General features: G+C 42.5%; 1 protein-coding gene across 11 annotated transcripts in view; it reads right to left on the bottom strand.

Moving 5' to 3' along the window:
- The window catches only part of LOC138753854 (tau-tubulin kinase 2-like), a 250204-nt gene that overhangs the window by 16152 nt on the left and 208789 nt on the right, over nucleotides 1–25263 (bottom strand). For 10 of the 11 annotated variants that reach the window (XM_069917342.1, XM_069917348.1, XM_069917343.1 and 7 more), the window contains one exon: nucleotides 15901–16143. The exons of the other annotated variant lie outside the window; for it this stretch is intronic. In XM_069917342.1, the coding sequence (XP_069773443.1) occupies nucleotides 15901–16143 (243 nt within the window). The remainder of the gene's footprint in view (nucleotides 1–15900; nucleotides 16144–25263) is intronic. 11 annotated transcript variants of the gene reach the window in all.

The following is a 25263-nucleotide window of genomic DNA, read 5'->3' as shown; positions in this document are numbered from 1 at the left end:
TTCTATGAATGGGGTAGTGAGCTGCCTTAAACATCTGCAATCCTTTTGGAAGCAGCCCACATATTTTAGTCTACATATTAAATGGACAAATCAAATTGGCAAAACTATTGTGGAAGAAGAACTTGCAGAATGCTTTAGAGCTTGCTTGTTAGAGTAGCAATGTTATGGAACCTACATTAGATTTGGTCATGTATATTAAGGAAGGACTAACAAGAGATCTCAAATGATTCTCTGGGAAGTTATGACCACAACATGAAAGAATTCCAGTTCGAGTTTGAGGGTGAATACCAAAGATTGAAAAACCAGTGTCTTCAAAGTAAATAACAGCAAGGTGAATTTGTCCAAGGAGGGAAAAACAAGCAAAGAAACAGGTCAATAGCTGAAAAGTGGCAGATATTCAGACAGCTGGTCAACAACACTTAACAGGAATGTAACCCAATTAGAAGGAGGGATTCCATGAGAAAGAGACACAAGGATAACATTAAACTGAAAAGCAGGGCATACGAAGTGGCAAGGGCTGGTGGTACACCAAAGGAATGGGAAGCTTTTAGGATCCAGCGGAGAAAGTCTTGAGAGAAAACTTTCATGAAATATAATAAAACCAGCAGAGTTTCAGATGAAAATATAAAGATGGCACCTTCCCCAAATTGATTACCAAAGGAAGGAAAATGACAGACACATTAAATCCATATTTTACACAAGTCTTCCCCATGGAAAAGCCCCTTAGTCCCAATTTCTGGAATTCCTTCACCTATCATTTCTTTAAAATCCCTTTTTTTGCTAAGAGTTTGGTCACCTGTTTTGGTTTGACTTGTTTGGCTCCATCAATTTTTTTGACCATTTACTCTCCTACAAATCCCTTGGGGCATTTTACAATGTTAAAGCCATTATACACCACCACCAACTATAATTCTTTTGAGGAGATGTGTCCAAACTTAAGAGCTTATTTCTAACACAGGAGTTAAAGTCATGGAGATGCACAGCATGTGAACAGGCCAATTGGCCCACAACACCCTTCTGCACTTATCCCATGTTGCTGCATTTGGCTTATCCCCTTTAATATCTTGGCCATTGTGCTCATCTGGAAACTTCTTAAATGTTGTTAACAACCCCACTTCAACCACTCACTTGTGCAATCCATTCCTGGCACTCATCACTCTCTGCTTAAATCAACTCCAAATCCATTCCTCTTTATCCTAAATCTATTGCTTCTTGTTTTGTCTATATGGGGAAAAGTCTTCTGCAGTCTATACCCCTCATACACATTTCAATCATATCCCTCTTCACCTCCTTCTGCTCCAGTGAGAACAGACAAAGCCTCATAAATCTCTCCTTGTAACTGAAACATTATATCCCGAGGAACACCTTCTGTCCTTTCTCTTGCATTTTCACATCCATCCTATAGCATGACAGCAGAACAAGTAGTACTTCTGATGAGGTCTAACTGAAGTTTTATCAAATTGAAGCACGATTTCCCTCCTTTTATATTCAATGTACCAATTCATAAAGGCCCGCATCCCATATGCCTTCCCAATCATGTTATCTACTTGCGCTGCCACCTTCAAGGGATCTTGAACTTGCACATCAAGGTCCCTCAATGCTCCACAAAACCATATCATTCATGATGTATATGTCCCACTCCCAAAATCACATTTATCTGTATGTACACTATATACATTCCATTTCACCAACAAATTAACATCATCCTGTAGTCGAGAGCTGCTTTCAGGTGCATTCTCTGCCAAGAATGCGCCTGTAGAAGCGGATTCAGACCTGTGGAATGGTTGTTTAGGTGGCAGCGCTAAAAGTGCATAGCTGGCCACCCGAAAGGGACAGCTGCACGAGAGGCGCCTTGGAGCGCACTCCGGCTCCTGTCCCTTCGAGATGTCAGCGCTGGCATCCCGTGCTGGCCGCCTCTGCCCTGACGTCCCGCGCCGTGGGGCAGGGGCAGTGGGGATGTCAGGCACTCGCCAGCTGATTGTCATCCCCTTAGCAACCACTTTCAGGCACCTAGGGGATTTCAGTGCTCCGGTGATTATCCCTCTCGGAGGAGGGTTGGAAAGTGTGCCTCAGAGGCGCCTCCTGCTCTTTCAGGTGACCTCCCGACAGCCGCATAGGAGTAGAATATGCAGCTTTACATTGGGGTATTTTGGCCACCTGAAAGTGCCTTAGGACTCTACATGATTCTGCCATCTTCATGTCATCTGTGAAATTACTGGATGAATGTCTCCTTCATCCACATGATTCGTATACACCAAAAAGCTTAGGTGCCAGTACTGATCCTTGTAGAACATCACTAGCAATAGACATACAATCATTGTAATTAACCTCTTCCATCATGTTCAATCTCCTATTGCCAATCCAATTTTGGATCCAATTTGTCATGGTGTCCTGGTTCCCTTGAAACCTAATGTTTTGATCTGTCTTCTGTCTCAGAGGACCTCATCAAAGGACTGAAGTCCATGTAAACCACACTTATTATTCTACTCTTACAAATATACTTTTTTAAAAATAAGAACATGTTTAAATACAAGAAATAAGAACAGGAGTAGCCTAGTCTGCTATTCAATGTGATCATGGCTGATCTGATAATAGGCTCATCTCCACCTACTTTCAAAGAAATTCAGTCAGATTGGTTTGACCCTTGAAAATGTCATGCTGGCTAGTGCTCATAAGTCCCAAGTGATCATTAATCCGGTCCTTCAGAATTTTATCCAATAACATTCCTATAACTGATGATAGGCTCACAGGTCAATAATTACCAAGTTTTTCCCTTCTGCCCTTGAAAAAGGAAGTTCCCTTTGCTGTCCTCCAGTCATCTGGTACTTCACTTGTGGTCAATAGGGATTTAAAAATCTTAGTCTCAGCATTCTTTTCCAACAATAGCCAGGGATAGATCCCCCTCTGTCTCTGGGGATTTACTTACTTTAAAAATCATAAGGCACCAAAGTACCTCCTCTTTCTTTATAGAGATGTACTAAACTTTCACTTTCTCCTTTGCTAAATTATCCAACAACAAAGTCACTTTTGTTTGTGAACACTCATGAAAAGTTTTCATTTAGGACCACTCCTCTCTCTTCTGGTTCCATACATAGTTGAGCCTGTTGTCCCTAATGGGCCCTACTCATTCCCTCATTACCCTTTTGCCATTAATATATTTGTAGGATGCCTTTTTACCTTTCTAATTTCCTTAAGCCTCTCCCAACACTTTTTAGTTGACAGTCCGTTACCAGTGGCAGCTTCAGGGAATTGGCATGGAGAGTGCAACTAGAGTAAACATTACAGCACAGTACAGGCCCTTCAGCCCATGATAGTATGCTGACCTGTGTAAACCTACTCCACCACAATCTTATCCTTCCCTACCTCACGCCCATAATCCTCTAATTTTCCTACATCCATGTGCTGATCTAACATTCATATTGTACCAGCCTCCACCGTCCTTGCATTTCACAAGCCCACCACACTCAAACACTTGACTTTGACATCTAACCCAAACTTTCCTCCGCACACCTTAAACAGATGTCCTCTGGTATTTTCTATTGCTGCCCAAGGATTGTTTATAGAGGTTAATGATTTAGGAGGAGATAGTGAATGAACAGTAACAAATGACACACAAATGGGCGATGGAAAGCCGTGAGAAAGATACAAATTTAAAGCTGTTCACTACGTAATAAGATTTAAGAAATATTATTTAAATAATCAAAGATTTCACAAATCTGCTCAGATTTGACAGTCCCCACAATCAGGAAAATTAATGTAATTCAGGCTTGTATTTCATGGCGATCAAAAGTCAGCTCATCTGATTCCAAATGCACAAAATACAAGTGGTATCACATCTTGTGCATTATGAACAGTTTTTGTCCCCTTATTTAAGGAAACACATCATTGGAAAGCAGTTTAGAAACTGGGAATGTAAATGTGATATTTATTGGGATGTACTCCCTGGAATTTTGAAGAATTAGGTGATTTTATTTTTTTTATTTTATTTAGACATACAGCACAATAACAGGCCATTTCGGCCCACGAGTCCATACCACCCAATTTACTCCCAATTACACACCCAGTACGTTTTGAACAGTGGAAAGAAACCAGAGACGCGGAAGAATGTATAAACTTCTTATAGATAGCGTGGGATTCAAACCCCAGTCCAGTCCCGATCACTGGCACTGTAAAAGCATTGCACTAACCACTACACCAACTGTGTGATCTTATTGAAAAGTAAGATTCTTAGAAGGCTTGATGGAGTAAATGTTGGGAAAATGTTTCTGCTGATGGGAGAGTCCAGGACCAAAGTCAAAGTCTCAGAATAAGGCATGCACATTTCGGAGTGAGAAGGAGACTTTTTTTCCCCCATTCACATTTTTACTATTTCGATGGACTATTTCAGGATTTATGAAAAACATTTACACAGTTGCATATTGAGGCAACAGATGTGTAACCTGCAACTCTCCATCCAAGTCACATTCATGCTGACTAGTCCTTCATTGTCACTGCAGCTAAATCCTGGAACTCCTAATGCAACAGCACTTCCACTAGAAGGACGACATTGGTTCAAGAAAAGAGCTCACCATCACCCTCAAGGCCAATTTCTCAATAATATGAGAAATCAATCAGTCTCTCTCTTTTAAGTACTCAGTGATTGATGTTACGAACTAACTGACCCCTGTTAATATAATAGAAGATTTGCCAGATAGTGGTAAAGTCAAAATAATAGTTTCTCTTAAACTATTAATCACCTAACAGTTCTCACTTAACTCTAAATTTACTTAACTCTGAGCTTAAACCCCACTAAGTGCAATTACAAACATACCCGACTCCTCATGAGGCTAATTGGTCTATGAGCAATACAAGGCTTTCTCCTTGGTCTGTCAGAGAATGAAGGGTGACCTGATGGAGGTGCACGAGATGATGAAGTGACATTGATCGTATGGATGGCCAGAGGCATTTCCCAGGGCTGATATAGTTAACACCCAGGAGCATAGTTTTAAGATGCTTGGGAGGAAGTACAGAGGGATGCAAAAGGTAGGTTTTATCCACATGGAGTGGAGGGTGCATGGAATGTGCTGCCAGCAAATTAGTGAAGGCAGGTTCAATAGTGTATTTTAAGAGACTATTAGGTACACGGAACTGATAAAAATGGAAGATGATGCAGCAGAGACATTTTAGGCAGTTGTCAGAGTAGGTAACTAGTTCACCACAGCACTGTGGGCCAAAGTGCCTTTACTGTGCTCAATGTTTTATCCCCCTTAGGTAGTTATGGGGTTTGGGAAGGGAACAATCCTTAGTTTAAATATTTTCAAGTTGCAACATTTTCATTTCAACTAAATCTTTAACCAAGTTTTGGTTTCCTTCCAATTAATCCATGAATCATTATGATTAAAGACAAAGTGGAGGTCTTTAAAGTTTTGCAGAAAAAAAAGTCTATTGTTAAGGAAATAAAGACTAACATCATGTAGAAGAGTATATGGACTGGGGAGACGTCCAAAGGACACTAACAGATGGAGAATCAATAATGGGATAAAAGTACAACACAAGAAATGTGAAAATCAAGAAACTGCACAGTAGTAGAATCCAAATCACAAATACAAAAACATAATTCTTCTAATGCAGGAATTAAGGATAATAAACATAGCCAGGATAAACAAAATGGACTTTGTTCAGATCTGAATCCACTAAAATTTGGTTCATTCCTAAGAAATTACTTTGTCGCATCGCCTGTCTTTTGTTCTCCCATTGGCCATTCTCATTCATCAGCGCAAACTGTTGAACAGTCAAGATTTAACTAGTGCTCACTACAAATATTCATATGTACACGGATTGAGTGAATAAGGGGCAATGTGTATCATGAAAAAAATGTTGTGGTTGATAGCCCTGCTCGAACAATACACGGTACCATACAGAATGCTGGGTGGGTACTGCCAGAGACTTTAAACAATCTGAATTTTGAGTGGATGTAATTAGATTCTATGGCACTATTCTAAAGAGAGCCAAAGTGTTCCTTGATATTTATCGCTCAACTAGCGCAATTCAAAATACAGGATGTCACTCATTGTTAATCATGGAACTTGGCCACAATGTTACAGTACTTCATCAGCACTCTGCCATTTAGATTTTTGGGATGTGCCTTCATTAGGAAACACATCACATATAGTGACCTCCATAATATTTGAGACTGACATATTTTTTCTTCATTTTCCCCATGTTTCATAGTTTTAAATTTGTAATCAAGAAAGTGACAAACGAGATGTGCTCCACACCAGGGTCATGCCTAGCGCGGAATGCCACACTGACCACCGGCTGGTTCGCTGCAAGCTCAACCTTCACTTCAAGCCAAAGCCCAGGAACAGTAAAGCCCCCAGAAAGAGGTTCAATGTTGGAAACCTGCAGTCAGACGAAGCGAGAGGAAACTTCCAGGCAAACCTCAAAGCAAAGCTCGACGATGCAACCCGCCTCACGGACCCGTCCCCTGAAACCCTCTGGGATCAGTTGAAGACTACCATACTGCAATCCACTGAAGAGGTACTGGGCTTCTCCTCCAGGAAAAACAAGGACTGGTTTGACGAAAACAGCCAGGAAATCCAGGAGCTGCTGGCAAAGAAGCGAGCTGCCCACCAGGCTCACCTTACAAAGCCGTCCTGTCCAGAGAAGAAACAAGCCTTCCATTGCGCATGGAGCCATCTTCAGCGCAAACTCCGGGAGATCCAAAATGAGTGGTGGACTAGACTCGCCAAACGAACCCAGCTCAGCGCGGACATTGGCGACTTCAGGGGTTTCTACGAGGCTCTAAAGGCTGTGTACGGCCCCTCACCCCAAGTCCAAAGCCCGCTGCGCAGCTCAGACGGCAAAGTCCTCCTCAGCGACAAGATCTCCATCCTCAACCGATGGTCAGAACACTTCCAATCTCTTTTCAGTGCCAACCGCTCAGTCCAAGATTCCGCCCTGCTCCAGCTCCCTCAACAGCCCCTAAGGCTAGAGCTGGATGAGGTCCTCACCCTGGATGAGACATGTAAGGCAATCGAACAACTGAAAAGTGGCAAAGCAGCAGGTATGGATGGAATCCCCTCAGAGGTCTGGAAGGCTGGCGGCAAAACTCTGCATGACAAACTGCATGAGTTTTTCAAGCTTTGTTGGGACCAAGGAAAACTGCCTCAGGAGCTTCGTGATGCCACCATCATCACCCTGTACAAAAACAAAGACGAGAAATCAGACTGCTCAAACTACAGGGGAATCGCGCTGCTCTCCATTGCAGGCAAAATCTTCGCTAGGATTCTACTAAATAGAATAATACCTAGTGTCGCCGAGAATATTCTCCCAGAATCACAGTGCGGCTTTCGCGCAAACAGAGGAACTACTGACATGGTCTTTGCCCTCAGACAGCTCCAAGAAAAGTGCAGAGAACAAAACAAAGGACTCTACATCACCTTTGTTGACCTCACCAAAGCCTTCGACACCGTGAGCAGGAAAGGGCTTTGGCAAATACTAGAGCGCATCGGATGTCCCCCAAAGTTCCTCAACATGATTATTCAACTGCACGAAAACCAACAAGGTTGGGTCAGATGCAGCAATGAGCTCTCTGAACCCTTCTCCATTAACAATGGCGTGAAGCAAGGCTGTGTTCTCGCACCAACCCTCTTTTCAATCTTCTTCAGCATGATGCTGAACCAAGCCATGAAAGACCCCAACAATGAAAACGCTGTTTACATCCGGTACCGCACGGATGGCAGTCTCTTCAATCTGAGGCGCCTGCAAGCTCACACCAAGACACAAGAAAAACTTGTCCGTGAACTACTCTTTGCAGACGATGCCGCTTTAGTTGCCCATTCAGCCAGCTCTTCAGCGCTTGATGTCCTGCTTTGCGGAAACTGCCAAAATGTTTGGCCTGGAAGTCAGCCTGAAGAAAACTGAGGTCCTCCATCAGCCAGCTCCCCACCATGACTACCAGCCCCCCCACATCTCCATCAGGCACACAAAACTCAAAACGGTCAACCAGTTTACCTATCTCGGCTGCACCATTTCATCAGATGCAAGGATCGACAATGAGATAGACAACAGACTCGCCAAGGCAAATAGCGCCTTTGGAAGACTACACAAAAGAGTCTGGAAAAACAACCAACTGAAAAACCTCACAAAGATAAGCGTATACAGAGCCGTTGTCATACCCACACTCCTGTTCGGCTCCGAATCATGGGTCCTCTACCGGCATCACCTACTGCTCCTAGAACGCTTCCACCAGCGTTGTCTCCGCTCCATCCTCAACATCCATTGGAGCGCTTTCATCCCTAACGTCGAAGTACTCGAGATGGCAGAGGTCGACAGCATCGAGTCCACGCTGCTGAAGATCCAGCTGCGCTGGGTGGGTCACGTCTCCAGAATGGAGGACCATCGCCTTCCCAAGATCGTGTTATATGGCGAGCTCTCCACTGGCCACTGTGACAGAGGTGCACCAAAGAAAAGGTACAAGGACTGCCTAAAGAAATCTCTTGGTGCCTGCCACATTGACCACCGCCAGTGGGCTGATATCGCCTCAAACCGTGCATCTTGGCGCCTCACAGTTTGGCGGGCAGCAACCTCCTTTGAAGAAGACCGCAGAGCCCACCTCACTGACAAAAGGCAAAGGAGGATAAACCCAACATCCAACCCCAACCAACCAATTTTCCCCTGCACCCGCTGCAACTGTGTCTGCCTGTCCCGCATCGGACTTGTCAGCCACAAACGAGCCTGCAGCTGACGTGGACTTTTACCCCCTCCATAAATCTTCGTCTGCGAAGCCAAGCCAAAGAAAGAAGAAACAATTCACATTATTAAAGTGCACATTCCAGATTTATTAACGAGCATTTGTATACATTTTGGTTTGACCATGCAGAAATTACAGCACTTTTAATACATTGTCCCCTCATTTCAGGGCACCATAATATTTGGGATATAGCAATAGCATGTAAGTGGTCATGTATAGTACTTTGTTGCATATCCCTTGCATGTAATGACTATTTGAAGTCTGTGATACATCTCTGGTGATGCTCTGCCAGGCCTCTACTGCAGCCATCTTCAGCTCAAGCTTGTTTCAGCGACTTGTCCCCTTAAGTTTTCTCTTCAGCATATGGAAGGCATGCTCAATTGGATTTAGATTTAGACCAAGTTGGCCATACAATAATTTTCCAGTTTTTAGTATTAAAAAGCTTCTTTGTGGCTTTAGCATAGGGGCCTCCATAGAGGTTGATATGGACCCCTGGGTATCGATGGACTATACAAGAAGTCGATAAATGCCTGGGGGTTGATAAACAGAAAACTGTGCCAATGGCAAGGGTGGCAACCTCTTGCAAGAGCTGTTGTGTGGTGGCCGCCACATGGTATTTGGCTTTGGCCTTTTAATAAGTTGAGTGTGAACAGGAGGACGAGGGAGTGAGGACAGAGCGGTGTGTGTTCTTTGTATATTGGTGGTGGGGGAGAGGTGGCGGCGCTATCTGGGGGTGTGGGGCATTGGCCAGGGGGAGGGGGAAAGTGACAGCACTGGCCAGTGGAAGAGGCTGCCACCGGGCACTGAATGTCTCCGGGAGAGGGATTCCATGTCTGGGGGTTGATGAGGGGTCAAGGATTCCATGAAGGGGTCCCTGCTTTAACAGTACGTTTGGGATCATTGCCTTGCTGTCCAAAGAGTTTGGAGACATTTGCTTGAACCTCAGCACATATGTTTCTATGCATTTTGCTCCTGCCATCACTCTGATACAGGTTGATCTTGGTCTCATCTGTCCACAAGACAATTTTTCCAGAATTCTGCAGCCTCTTTGGCAAACTAACCTGGCCATCCTGTTTCTGTGGCTAACAAGTGGTTTGCATCTTGCAGTGCAGCCTTTGTATTTCTGATTATGAAGTCTTGTGCAGACAGTAGTCATTGACGCATCCATACATGCCTGCTGAAGGACGTTTCTGATCTATCAGATAGGCATTGAGGATTTTTCTTCATGATGATGAGAATTCTTCTGTCCTCAGCAGTGGAGATCTTCCTTGACCTACCAGTCCCTTTGCAATTACTAAGCTCCCCAGTGCACTCTTTCTTCTTAATGATGTTCCAAACAATTGATTATGATAATCTTAAGGTTTGGGCGATGTCTCTTACTCTTTTATTCTTGTTTTTCAGCCTCGTAATGGCTCATTTGACTTTCATTGGCACAACTCAGGTCCTCATGTTGAAAAATGACAACTATAGACTCCAAAGGAGATCAAAAACTTAGAAGCAAGCCTAGTCCTCTTATACCTGCACCAGTGAAGTCATTAAACAAGAGTACTCACAAACACCTGTGAAGCCAAATGACCCAAACATTATGGTTCACTGAAGTAAAGGGACTGACTATGTATAAAAAGTGCTGAAATTTCTACATGGTCAAGCCAAAATGTATACAAATAATCTTGAATAAAATCTAGAATATGCCCTTCTATCATGTGAATTGTTTGATTACAAATTTTAAAATGGAGCACAGGGGCAAAAAAAGCAAAAATGTTTATTTGTCCCAAACATTATGGAGGGCACTGTAAATTCAAGGGTAGATTTTTTTTTAAGGCACACCTATGTTCAATGATCAGTAGTTTATTTATCAGCTTGGTATAAAACTAAAAATAGCCATGACCAATATCCAAACCAAAAGAATTTTTTCCCCCAAAATACCAACCAGAAGCAACAGACCATTGGGAAGAAAGCCATTTGCATAGTTTGCAAGAGAGAAACAACAGGAGAAGCGTAAAAATTCTATATTTTTAAGACAGCATCCAAAATTTTAAACATCTTGTCTCTCTCCTAAATGGCTAGGTATGTCATCATTGAACTGAAGAACAAATGATAAAGGGTCCCAACCCAAAACACTGACTGACCAGTTCTACCCTGGGATGCTGCCTGACCAGCTGAGTCTCTTCAGCATATCACTGCAAATTATTCTACCCACTGTACAAGCTCATCCAGAGCCAAATCAAGCAGTAAAACACTACCATAATTAGTATCCACAATGTCTTTTACTTATCGACTGGAGGTTTAAATTAGAAGAGAATTCAAGTATTGAGGACCAATTCACATTATTCACGGCAGCATAAATTGACCAACTTCATTATATCCAGCAGTTTTTTAAAAAAAGGACTAGTGTATACATAATAAAGCTGTATTTGAACTGTACAATTTTGGCAATCACAAACAAGTTGGCATGCTCTGTGATCAGAATATCTAAATTCCCCTAACTTAGCTCCAGACATTTATCTGCTTTACCTCAATACCAACCCACAGTATAGATTGAATCACAATCTTTGCAAGGGAATCAAAATATGATCCCAGTGACACACCTTTACAGTGGGCCCTGGCGTACAGAAATATGAATTAAGATGAAGAAGTTACCAGCTGCTGTATTGCATTTTACTGCAATATTTGGATAACGGAAGTGCTGCCCGCTACTATGGATACAGAATAGCGACGAGTGGAGACAGTACTCCTCTGCGGTGTCTCACCATTCGATCATAATGCCAACAGCTTCATACAGGCTTTACACAACCTGTAAAGGGCCTGGTGATTTTTCAAACATCGAGAAACCACAGAGGAATGTGGTCCAGCTGGCAGTACCTCTGCTTGGCAATGAACCATGAAGAGTTGCGGACTCCAGGGGATCAGCAGACGAGTGAAGGGCACCAAATCGGAGAACACCCTCCCCCAAATGCCCTGCCAAGATGATGATGATGGAAAGTTAACCCTGTAGGGAAGGTGACAAGACAGCAGACTAGCGAGGGGCTTGGTGGCTGAAGGAACCTCACAGAACACAGGAGACTAGAGATTGTCAGCCACAGTACTCACAAAGGCTGCGAGCTACTAGAGACCACTCATTGGAATCAGGATCAGGATTCAAGGGGAAACTGAGGGCAAGAAAGGCTCCCAATGGGGCCTCAGGTGCTGAAAACTATGCCAAAGCTATGCTAGTGGCATTTTTTGTATGCCTTCATGGCAAGCAAAAATTGTCAAATGTTGTGTATTTTTAACATTTTATGCATGACCATAAAGGAAATGAATCTTAAAATTTTACCACAGTTTGGAAATGTGAACCTTTAAAGAGTTGATGTTGGTTGCAATTCCAGCATTTACCCAATTGTAAACATAGTTAATAAAACTGTATCAACAAATATAAGATCTTCAAAGAATCTGACCTCTTGATTTGGAGCTGAAATAATTTTACATATTCTTGTACATCCCACTTAAGACATGATATGCATTTCATTGTGCTACACCCTTTAGGCTTTCCAGATGCACTGCATTTCACATTTTAAGAACCGTATTAACATTTTAGATTATGTGAATCTTACATTTGCTGCTATCATTCAGTGCCAAATGTTTACAATACAGTGCTTCAAAAAGCTAAAATTAGAAAACAGAAATTGATTTTATTCAAGAACAGTCCAGTAGCTGGGAGACTAACACACTCTCTCAGGAGTACTGGGAAAGTTCTATTTAATACATTCTATGAGCCAATGCCAATGGTTCTCTGAGCATTCCTGAGAACCCTCGCTGCATCTTTCCCCCATGCTTCCGGCCAAACTCTCTCTAAAGCACACATGTCAAACTCTGGCCCGCGGGCCAAATTTGGCCCGTGATATAATTATATTTGGCCCGCAAGATCATATCAAAAATGTATTAGAGGTGGCCCGCTGGCCGCCGCGCCAGTATAGCGCATGCACAGTAACCGCTGTGTCCCAGGGTGAGAGAGAGAGAGAGAGAGAGAGAGAGAAAAATCCTGGTCCTTGAAAAGTAGTGGTGGGTGGTTTTATAAACACACTGTCGTGTCCCCCTGCCCACCGCAGCGCGGCCTGGCCGGTGTCAGGGGAAGCCAAGGCCGCTTCCCAGCGCCCGGAACCCCAGTGGCACAGCGTTTCTTGGAGCTGCAGATGGAGTCGGGATGCTGGAGGGAAGATTGGATCTCCCCGCCGGGTGATGGGGGCACCGGCCGCCACCCGCCCTGCGCCTTCCCACTGGACCAGCGGCGGGTGCCCGGAGTACACGTGGAGAACGAGGCTGGTCGGGCAGGTAGGGTGGAACCCCCCCTCCCGCCAATCTCGGGAGTGGCGTGGGCTGGATCGGGATTAGCCGCGCTCACCTGCTCCTCCACCGCTGACTGGAATCCCAGCGCGGTCCTGAGCGCGGAGACTGCCCTGGAAAGGTCCTGGGACACCGGCACGGAAAGAAGAGCAGGGTCCGTAGAACATTACAAATCAGAAACAGGCCCTTCGGAGCTTTGACTCTACCTCGTGAAAACCCAACACTGGAGAAACTCAGCGGGTTAAACCGTATCCTTTATCCAGCAGAGAGGTACCTGACAATGTTTGGCCCTTGATCCCCCTCATCAATGTATGAGCGAAGTCTGTGGTTCTCGTAAAAACACCAGAAGGGAGAAACTCAGCAGGTCAAAGGGGGTCCGGGAGAAACTCAGCAGGTCAAAGGGGGGTCCGAGAGAAACTCAGCAGGTCAAGGGGGAGGGGTCCGGGAGAAACTCAGAAGGTCAAGGGGAGGGGGTCCGTGAGAAACTCAGCAGGTCAAGGGGGGTCCGGGAGAAACTCAGCAGGTAAAGGGAGGTCCGGGAGAAACTCAGCAGGTCAAGGGGGGTCCGGGAGAAACTCAGCAGGTCAAGGGGGGTCCGGCAGAAACTCAGCAGGTCAAGGGGAGTCCGGGAGAAACACAGCAGGTCAAGGGGGGTCCGGCATAAACTCAGGGGGGGGCCTGACCTCGCCAGGACCATTGCCCTCTCCCCCTCCCTGCCGCAGGCCGACCCGCGACTCACGGTGACGGGGCCGCTGATCCGCCGAGATGCCGCCCTGCAGCGAGAGCCGATGCCCCCGCACTGTCGTTGTCCAACCCGATCGCCCGCAAACCCCGATCGCCCGCAAACCCCGCCCTCCTGCACACAGGCCTGAGTAAGGATTATGAACTTTAATCTCAGGATAAAACGATCTTCCAATAGTTTCATGTCACAGTGATAAATATATTCCTGTATAAAATGGTCCTGCACCTGGATACAAGCTCATTAGGCATAAAACTTGAAAAGTGTGTAAATCAAAGGATATCTGTACCAATGGAAAAAGGGCATGGCAAATAACCCTGCTAGAGTTCATGCCCACAATCAGTCACCCATTTGATTGTTTCAGGAATCATGTTATTCTCCCACATTCTCAATAGCCCTCAGATTTTACTATTCGACAGCACACTAGCAACATTTGACAAATCCTCTATAGAGAAATATTATTTATTGAATATTTTATTTCTCATTTGTTAATGCTTCTGGAAAGAGTTTATCCAAAACTATTATTAAACATTTATTTTAATAAGAAAAAGTTTAACATTACATATGTTGAAAGAAGATAAAACATGCAGATGTTGTTGAAAATTTTCAATAAATATTTAGTTCGGCCCTCGACTTAGTCCAAGTTTTTAATTTTGGCCCTCTGTGAATTTGAGTTTGACACCCCTGCTCTAAAGTATGTTGTATTGACAATGGATTGTGCTGGAAGTGCAATGTTATACTTTTGCAGAATATCAGGACTGAAAAATAATTGAATTACTTTTGCATTATGGATGGAGCATTTTTCCCCAAGTGGACACCAAGTCCTAAACCTGAATATTACTTTTAACCTTATACTGGCTGAAAATTAGATCTAGAAATTCACCAACAGAGTTCATAGCTTTGTAATATTCAATGAATGAGCTTCCTCTGATCCAGTGACCAATGTAAGATTTGTTGGAAAAGATAAAGAACAAAGGAATCATCAGAAAGTGATGTCGACACTAGGCAAGTCAGCGAACACCAGTGGAGAGAGAAATGAGTTAAGGTTTTAGGTTTATGTCCTTTCATCAAATGGTGTGATTTTCAGTTGCAGAAGAGGAGGAAGGTGGAGAGAACAAGAGTATTGCTGGAGTAGGGTATAGACCAGGAGAAACTGTTTGCAATTTATGGTGGTGCTGGCCAAGAGGGGGTGCTGAAATCCTGCTACAGTAATCTGTACACTTGAATCCAGCAATGCGTGCCTGCCCACCCCCCCCCCCCCCCCCCGCCCCCATGCATCATCCTCCTAGACCTGAAGCCCAAACTCCACCTCTACTTTAAAATCGCATATGCCATCTGTCAGGTCAATGAATTCCATAGATTCACCTCCGTTCTAATTCCCAGCAATTGCTGTGTACTGGATCTTTCAGTTCCAGCTTTAATGTTGTTTCTTTCTCTCCTCCATTTTCATTCATCTTTTTTCTTTCCTTCAAACAGATCAACCATAACTAACAAGCCATCTTCTCTCTCAACCAGCACCTCCACCATTTGCATCAATGTCTATTCAATCCCATCCTTTCACAATAGATCCTTTTGTTCCCTTCACCTCACCAAACAAGAACACATGCCTCTGCAACAATGAAGATGCCTGCTTTCTAACTTAGTTCCAATGGAAGGTTAAGTACTGGTTCTTAAATAGCAATTTCAATAGACCAGCTGCGTATATGGCAAACCATTGTATTTCTGCCCACTGTCAGAATTGTTATAAACACCAGTTAGTTTTCCAGTTCTCAAGAGCCAGACAGCAGTTATTTTAATGAGAAACATTCTAACAAATGAAACATTTTCAAAATTAACATTCCTAAGAAAAAAAATTGTTTTATTGTAACAAACCTCAATGGCATTCTCCAATTGGTTGTTAATATCTGCAAACATTCTCCAAAACATAGATGGCTGTTCCTTAATCCTCACATTCCCAGAATGTTAATGAAATAAAATGGTTAATATATTTTTGGCACGAAAATCTGACAGATGGATTTAAAATAAATTAATACAATGCTAAAATAGTTTAAAAAGACTGAACTACAGTCGAGAATACTGCAAACAAGAGAATCTATTGGTTCACCTGTTGAAGCTGAGCTTTGGAGATGCGAATGATAGAAGGCAGCTTGGTGTTGCCTGGAATGAAGGGTAGCTGCCTGCGACCAGGGGTGCGTGAACTGTTCTCAGCTGACTGGCTCCTGTGCAAATCTGACTGCTTCCTGTGAAGTGGATCCGAATCAGAGGATAACAATACTACAGGGTTCAGGGATCGAAGGGGACCCTGCATCCTTGGAATGTTGGGATGTGGCAAATGAGTTGTGTTCAACTGTGAGAACATATGGATGGGAATATTGGTGAATTCAAGGTTAAGTCTACTCTTCGCATACATGAAAAATACAAGCACACCAAGAACACATGCACACTTTCATTTTCATGTACTTTCAAACATTCCCTTGAAGTAGAATTTCGACTAGAATGATGTTAGTGTTCACAATGGAAAACAATGATACTGACAAGTTCGTTCAAGGGTACAATCAACCACACATTACTTCGCAACTCAAAATAAAACAAGTAATAGAGCTCTGTTATTAATGGATGAATAACTGCTCTGTTAAAAAGCAAATGATACAGGACTGAAGGCATGCACCTCTTTTTAGAGGATTTCTTTCCTGCCATTTAAGTCTCTATTTTTTTTTGCTGGGAACTAATTACTCAAGGGCCTATGGATCAGCAACTCCCTCAAGTGACCACTCTTCATTTTCAAGCTTAAGAGTTCAAAATGTCAAGGTACAATATCCAAGTTCAATCTTGTTTTTAAATATGTATTAATAACTCAAGCCCATTTATGTTACCCTCTCTTGAGCTGAATGACACAGTGGCCACAGCAAAGCCTGAGCTGTGACTGGTTTTAATGAACCACTGGGAGATTGCCAATTGCTGCATCATGAAAAACATCTTCACTTTCATTTCTCGTTCCAATTATTTTTACTATCATTTCATCTTCCAAAGCCAGTTAAAATACAGCAACAATGTATTTAACAAAAAAAATCTAGTATTTAATGATTCTAAATGTACTGTCAAGAACAGGAAGGTTTTTTGATATTTGTTAGCAATTACTGGTAAATACTAGTAGTAAAACTTTAAAATAAAGTTCATTCAAAAGACAAAATTTCCTGTAACACAGTAAGAACATTTTAGAAGGCAATTTAATTGAGAATTTCCAAATACAGTGGTCCCCATTTTCGCGATTTAATTTTCTGTGGTTTCAGTTACCCATGGTCCGAAATATTAAATGGAGAGAGAGATAGAGACAGAGACCACATTCACACGACTTTTATTAGAGTATATTGCTATAATTGTTCTATTTTATTATTATTGTTGTTAATCTCTTATTGTGCCAATTCATAAATTACAATGAAGGTAGAGCTTCTAGGAACATTGAAGAACTGAGGTCTTCAGAATACAAAAATATCCATGGAGGTGACAGCACATGAAGAAAGCATATGGGGATCCTTCATCAGCCAGAACACAGAACAAGAGCAGGGAAGCTCTTGGCAGTGTGATTAGCATAGAAATTAGCATGATGCAATTACAATGACAATATTGCAGGTTCAAATCCAGGGCTAACTGTAAGGAATCTGTACATTCTTCCCATTTCTGTGTGGGTTTCCTCCCACCTTCCAAAACGTATGGAGTTGAAGGTTAATTTGGGTATAATTGGGTGTCACAGGTTTAAATGGCTGGATTCAACTTGTACCGTGCTGGAAGTAATTTATTTATACGTAAACATTTTAAAACTTCGTGAAACATTAGTTAGGCTACAGCTGGAGTATTGTGTACAGGTCTGCTTGCCACACCATGTGAAGCGTATAATTACACTGGAGAGGGTGCAAAGGAGATTCACCATGTTCCCTACGGATGGAACATTTCAGTTAAGTGGACAGAAGAGAAGGGTTGGGTCTGTTTTCTTTGGAGTGGAAGACTCAAAGGAAGCACCTAATAGAGATTTACAAAATTAGGAGAAACATAGGAAGGATAGATAGAAGTTTTCCCTCATAGCAGAGCTATTTAAAACAAGCAGTTGTGAAGGAATTAAATTTGGTGGACACCTGGAGGCGGTGGCATCCGAGAGGGACTACGCCTTTTACTTGAAACAACACGACTCCTACACCAAGATTGATTTATGATTTATTATTGGCTTTGGCCCAGTTAGAGGGTATGATCGTAGAAACCAAGTACATAGTGAGGTTGTTATCAGATCATTCACCCTTGACCCTAACTATTGTTATGCCGGATACACAAACCACATTGTACAGGTGGCACCTTAACCCATTGCTTTTGAGTGAACAAGAATTCTGTAGTTACATCAGAGCTCAGAAATGTTCTGTGAGACTAACTGTACCTCTACTGCCAACAAATTTATGATATGGGATATGCTAAAAAGCTTGCTTGAGAAGTCAAATAATTGTATACACAAAAGGTATTAAGAAAGAATATACGAGGTTGATTAATGAATTGGAACAATAGATAACCCAATTGGAAAAGGACAACTAAAAGTCGGGCTATGAGGAAAAGTATAGAATATTAACAAAATAAAAGCTCAAGTTCAACACAATGTAAACGTATAAAATAGAAAAAAGCAATATTGAGATCTAATCAAAGGTACTATGAGCTGGGGGAGAGAGAGCCCATAAAGTCCGGTCTTGGCAGTGGAGGGCGGAAGAATCCTCAAGACAATTAATGTGATTCAAAATGGGACAGGCAGGATTTCATACAAGCCAAAGGAAATTAATATAATATTTAGACAGTTTTATATAAACTGTATAAATCTGAATCAATGGGTGATTTTGAAAAATGGGTGAATTCTTATCTAAATTGGAATTGCCAAACTTGGACGCAGGGGATCAGAAAGGATAAGATACTCCCTTTTCTGAGGAAGAAATAGGAAAAGCATTGAGGTCGCTACAGCTAATAAATCTTCGGGGGAGGATGGGTTCCCTCCTGAATTTTACAGAGAGTTTAAGGATCTTTTGATGCCACTACTCATGGAAGAGGTGGACCAGGCGCTGAGACCCATATTCTCCTGGAGTTTTTCCTCAACAGCAATAATTATGGTGATTCCAAAAAAGGATAGGGATGTATTGAAGTCGTCTTCTTACAGGACTTCCTTCTGAATATGGATTATAAGATAATAGCCAAAGCTTTGACAAATAGATTGACTTGATAATTGCCATATGGCTTGATATTTGCCCAAGTTAACAACCCCAGATCAGGCAGAGTGTGTTCAGAAAAGGCAATCAGCATTCAATAAAAATAGATTACTTAATATAATACATCTGGTGCAGTTAAGCATGGACAAGCGTAACTGTGACTCTGGATGCAGATAAGGCTTTTGACAGGCCAGAGTGGCATTTCTTGATTAAAGTGCTGGAAAAGTTCAGGTTGGGGCAATCATTCATAAATTGGATCAAGGCATTGTATCATAAACCCAGGGCCAAAATTTTTACCAACAGGCAAATATCTCCAGCATTCCCACTAACCATGTCGAGTAGACAAGGTTGTCCACTGCCCCTGGCTCTATTCATATTGACTATTGAACCGCTGGCAGAAGCTATCTGCCAAGACCCAGGTATTAAGAGTTAGCCAGGAAGAACACAAAATTAATTTATTTGCTGATGATGTGTTGATATACTTGATGAAACCAATGGGGTCATTGGCCAAGTTGCAAACCACACTGGAAGATTATGGGAAAATCTCAGGATACAAAATCAATTACAATAAGAGCAAAATAATGCCACTAACAAAAGGAGACTATAAAGAGTATCAGCTGGAAAGTAAGATCAAGTGGCCACAAAAGGGGATTAAGTATTTGGGGATAAGGGTTGACAATAACTTACAGAATCTATATAAACTGAATTATCTTCCTCTGCTTGGAAGGATTGAGGAGAACCTGCCCATAACATTGAATGGGCAAGGTTAACTGTATTAAAATGAACATGATGCTAACTGCAATATCTCTTCCAATCTTTGCCCATGCCATTGCCCCAGAGTTTTTTTTAAAAAAAACATTCAACAGGAATGCTAGGCAATTTCTTTGGAGGAATAAGGTGACTAGAGTCTCATGGAGAAATTAACTTGGGACTATAGTCTGGGGGAATGAGGCACCCAGACTTCAAAAAAATACTATTGGCCAGCCCAGTCGAGATTTTTTAACTCACTCTTTGAGGGATATGCTATTCTCTCCTGAGCACAAAATTGGTCAACACACAGTAGGAGAGAAGATGACAGGAGAGCTTGTATATAAATGGGATATTAAATTAGTATTGGGGAAAACAGACAGCCTGATATTAAAATAAATAATACAAATATGGCAAAAGATAAATCAGATAATTGATAGTTGTCTTCTAAAATGCCCCTAGCCCAGAATAAATTAATTCCTATGCCCATGGGTAACAAGATCCTGGACACCTGGCGCCAGAAAGGGATCAGGTATATTGAGGACTGTTAAGAGAAGGGGGCAGCTCATATCTTTCGAGCAATTAAAAAACAAATTTGTTATATTAAATAAGATCATCTTCTGCTATCTTCAATTAAAATTTTTCTTTGAGGGATAATTTAGGCCTGCCAGTGTGTATCACATGGAGGCTCTAATTCAAAAGGTGATCACATGTAAATTTATCTCTGCTATGTATCTCCTGTTCCAAAATGAGGACATGAAACTAGGTCTCCGTATTTTATGCTGCAAAAATTACACAAGGTAAAATCAGAAATCTTAGAATTGTGTTTTAGATGCGGCGTAGAGATGGGAATCTTTTTAACATTTAACTTGGCTATGGACCAAGGTAAGACTCTTTGAGTAATCTAGGGGATATCATGGCGGGGAAAAAAAAATCACAGGGGTGGACTTTCCGCAAGACCAAGAGCTGTTCTTGCTGGGGAACATCACGGACATGAGTTTGAGATTGTCCAAATATCAAATTCAGTTTGTAAAGATTGTCCTGGCTGTGGCCAGGAAATGACTCCCAGCTGAGCACCACATGTTGGAGCATGTGTCCCCTGGAGAAAATCACCTAATCTGGGCAAGAGGTATGATACGCATGTTGAAATATGGCAACTGTACTTGCAGTACATCGGAATGCAGGTATAATTACCCACCCACCCCCCCCACTTCCTTTCTTTAAAAGCAGTGGATGGTAAGTTCGCGCCAGTTCCAGAATGCAAGATTGAAGAAATAACTCTGAGACCCAGTCAACACACCCCCAAGTTTTTTTTGGTATTGTCTCTTTTTGTTTTGTTAGTTTGCTCAGGTGGGGGAGGGGGGGTGAGAAAAAGACTCGGTATAAAAGGGGACGAATGTTCTTCTGTGTTATTTGAAATCCACGAGTCTGTAAAATCAAAAATAAAATCTATTTTTTTTAAATCACTCAAAATGGTCTGGGATGTACTGGATTAGTTGAATGCAACTAAAAATGGCAACTGGAATTCATTCCTGAAAAGAATTAGTTAATAAATTTGGGACAAGCAAAGGGAATACATGAAAAATAGGAGTATAGACAACAGTTTATCTTCTTGGAATAAACATGCACAAATCCCTGAAGGGGCCATGACAGGTAAATATAATTGCTAACAAGGAATAAGACTTGCTTCTAATAGCTAAGACAGAGAGTACAAGTGCAGTTGTTATGTCACCATTAATAGGCCACAGCTTCTATAGTATCTGCAGTTTTGATTACACACAAGAATGAGACAGCATTAGAGCATATGGAGGAAATTTTAAAAGATGTTGCCAGAACTGAAGAATTATCGTAAAGAAAGAATACCCAAGCTAAAGTTTGATTTTGGTGAAAAAAGACTGAAGGGCGGCTTAACTGGTGTGCATTAATTTGTTGGTAAATATTTCCCTTGGCACAGAGGTCGCCACTCATGAGACATTGATTGAAGTTTATTGAAGGGAGTAGAGGTGAAATGAGAAGAGATTTATCACCTAGACTAATGGGAGTCTGGAATTCACTGCTTGAAAGGGTGGTGGAGGCAACAAACCTGAAATTTAAATGTATCTGGAAGCACATGGAGCCTCAATGTTCAAGTCTATGGGAAGTGAAAGAGATGTTAATTATGTTTTTTTTTTACAGAGCCGCTGCATTCCAGGAAATAATTCCCACATTTCTGGAACACAGTCTGTGTAAAAAGATCGTAACATTCCAAAATTTTACCTCTTGCACTCCTACATATTTTGTACAGAACACCTGAGGTCTAAACTGAACTGCAGGCGATCCACAGCAAAAGAATAGGACACAAAGCCTACATAAATACCTCACTTCAGGTATTCTAAGCTTGAGGTGTGATGTGGATATTTGTAGTTTTGTGTGAATGGCCAATCCAGAAGGTAGGGAGACACTTCAGAACGAAGAAAAAGCATTCTATGTAAAAAAAAATAGCTCAGTTTTTAGCTGAAATGCACACGATGTGTTGAATGGTCTCCTTTATTATGCGAATGTCTATGATTACAAATTTCAAAGGGTGAAGTTTTAAGGAGCACCTTAAAGTGACAGAAATAGAAAGGTGAGAAGTACAGTGAGACCAAAAGCATGATTGCCATTGCTGGAAAATATTACAATCAGAGTCACATAGCTTGGAAACAGGCTCTGTACCCACCAAATCTGAGCCAACCTTAAAACATCCATTAACACAAATCGTACTTCATTCGCCCTGCATGCCCATCAATTCCCTCCAGATTCCACCCCTCAGCTACACACTAGCAGCAATTTTCCAGAGATTATTAACCTTGGGATGTGGAAGGAGACCAAAGCACGTGGAGGACACCCATGTGATCACAGGGAGAATGTGCACATTGGTGGGGGTGGGGTGGGGGGTTAATTTAGATTGACAAGAAGGAGGAGTGGGACCATGTGCAGAACAATGGCAGGTTAGAGGTTGGTATGGAAGGTGACAAGAGAATGTTTAGTGGGCAAGAGAAAGGCAGGGAGTGAGGAAGAACTGTTGTTTTAATGCTAGAGGCTTGTCAAGTAAGCCGAGTGAACTAATGGTATGGATAAACACACAACCAGGATGTGGTAGTCATTACAAAAACATAGTTAAGAGAGGAGAAAACTCACAGCTCAACATTCCAGCGTACAGTTGCTTCAGGAAAGGCAGAGGTGGGGGGGGGGTAAAGGAGGAACAGGTGTCCTGTTGTTGGTTGAAGAGGATATTGTCATTTGTCAGCTATATAAATGTTAGGTGAAAATCCACATAGCATGAATACCAAGTCTGCAGATGACATTAAAATGTCTAGCATTATAGATAGTAAAGGCAGTCGCCAAAGATTATCGCAGAATTTTGATCAGTTGGACAGGAGGGCCATGGTTGATGAAATTTAATACAGAGAAAAGTTTTACATTTTAGAAGGTCTAATGTGGGTCAGGCATACATAGTGAATAGTATGGATCTGGGGAATGTTGTAGAGCGGAAGGATCCAGAGGTACAGGTACTGAGTATCTTGAAAATGGTGTCACAGTCAGATCGGGTGGTTAAAAAGGTTTTCAGCACATTGGCCTATATCGCCTCAAACCGTGCATCTTGGCGCCTCACAGTTTGGCGGGCAGCACCCTCCTTTGAAGAAGACCGCAGAGCCCACCTCACTGACAAAAGGCAAAGGAGGAAAAACCCAACACCCAACCCCAACCAACCAATTTTCCCCTGCAGCCGCTGCAACCGTGCCTGCCTGTCCCGCATCGGACTTGTCAGCCACAAACGAGCCTGCAGCTGACGTGGACTTTTACCCCCTCCATAAATCTTCGTCCGCGAAGCCAAGCCAAAGAAAAAAAAAATAAAAGTATAAAACATTCATTGGAATGACTTCATCACCAACATCGAATTACTCGAGCTGGCAGAGTCTGCAAGTATCGAATCCATGCTGCTGAAGACCCAACTGCGCTGGGTGGGTCACGTCTCCAGAATGGAGGACCATTGCCTTCCCAAGATTGTGTTCTATGGCGAGCTCTCCACTGGCCACAAAAGGTGCACCAAAGAAGAGATACAAGGACTACTTAAAGAAATCTCTTGGTGCCTGCCACATTGACCACCACCAGTAGGCTGATATCGCCTCCAACCATGCATCTTGGCACCTCACAGTTCGGCGGGCAGCAACCTCCTTTGAAGAAGACCGCAGAGCCCACCTCACTGACAAAAGACAAAGGAAGAAAAACCCAACACCCAACCCCAACTAACCAATTTTCCTTTGCAACCGCTACAACCGTGCCTGTGTTTGTCAGTCACCAATGAGCCTGCAGCAGACGGACATATCCCTCCATAAATCTTCGTCCGCGAAGCCAAGCCAAAGAAAAAGAAGATAAAAGTTGGGAAGATGTTGCAGATGTACAAGATGTTGGTGAGGCTCCATTTGGAATATTGCATTCAGTTTTGGTCACCAGGCTACAGGAAAAATATTGAGTTGAAGATGGTGCAGAGAAGGTTTGAGAATGTTGCCAGGACTTGGAAAGCGGGGCAGGTGGTGGTGGGGGGGGGGGGGGTGGAAGACTTTGAGCAAGCTTAGGGCTTTATTCATTGCAGTGTAGGAGGATGAGAGATGATCTCATTAGTACAAACTCATGAGAGGAGTTGATTGGGTGAACGCAAAGAATCTTTTACCCAGAGTAGGGGAATCGTAACCTGAGAACTAGGCTGTGAATGTGTGTGTGAAAAAAGATCTAACAGGAACCAGAGGGATAATTATTTTTTGGAATGGAGGATGGTGAATGTATGGTATGGGCTACCAGAGCTGGTGGTTGAGGCAACTACTCTTGCAATGTTTAAGATAAATGGACAGATACATTGGTAAGGTGGGGTTTAGAATAGCTATTCTCAACAGGGGCCTATTACACCCCCCCCCCGAACCTATAACATATTTAAGTAAAATCCTTGTTTCTTTTTCACTTCACGCCACATAAATATTTTTAATTTTTTTTTTAATGTAGTTGGATAGGCAAGGAAGATCAAAGGAACCAAAACTTGACTGTTTCACAGGGAAGGGGGCCCATAAACTTTGAGCAGAGTCCTTTGTGGGCAGGGGTGTATAGCCAAAAAAAGGTTGAGAATGGCTGGTTTGGAGGGATATAGCAAAGTCTCTGGTCAGTGTGGGAAAGTTGGCCTAAGGGCCTGTTTTCGTACTCTATGACTGTATAACTCCACACAGACAGCACACAAAGTCAGGATCAAACTCAATTCACTACAGTTATTTCTGCTCCGTAAATGGTTATATGGTTATAAGGAAGTGGTTCTACTAGCTGTGCCAGCCTAGAGAGCTGTAGTTAACAAATTTTGTGGGGAACCTAAAGACAAAGGCACCAGTTTTCCTAACATTTCATGGAAAAGCCTGGCAACCATTATGAAATCAGAGTCAAATCATGCTTATTTAAACAGATGTTTTTAGTATGGCTAAATAATA

The sequence above is a fragment of the Narcine bancroftii genome, chromosome 2 (genome assembly GCF_036971445.1).
Source record: "Narcine bancroftii isolate sNarBan1 chromosome 2, sNarBan1.hap1, whole genome shotgun sequence".
NCBI classification, from domain to species: domain Eukaryota; kingdom Metazoa; phylum Chordata; class Chondrichthyes; order Torpediniformes; family Narcinidae; genus Narcine; species Narcine bancroftii.
The sequence above is the reverse complement of the archived record's forward strand: the minus strand, read 5'-3'. Positions and strand labels throughout refer to the sequence as shown.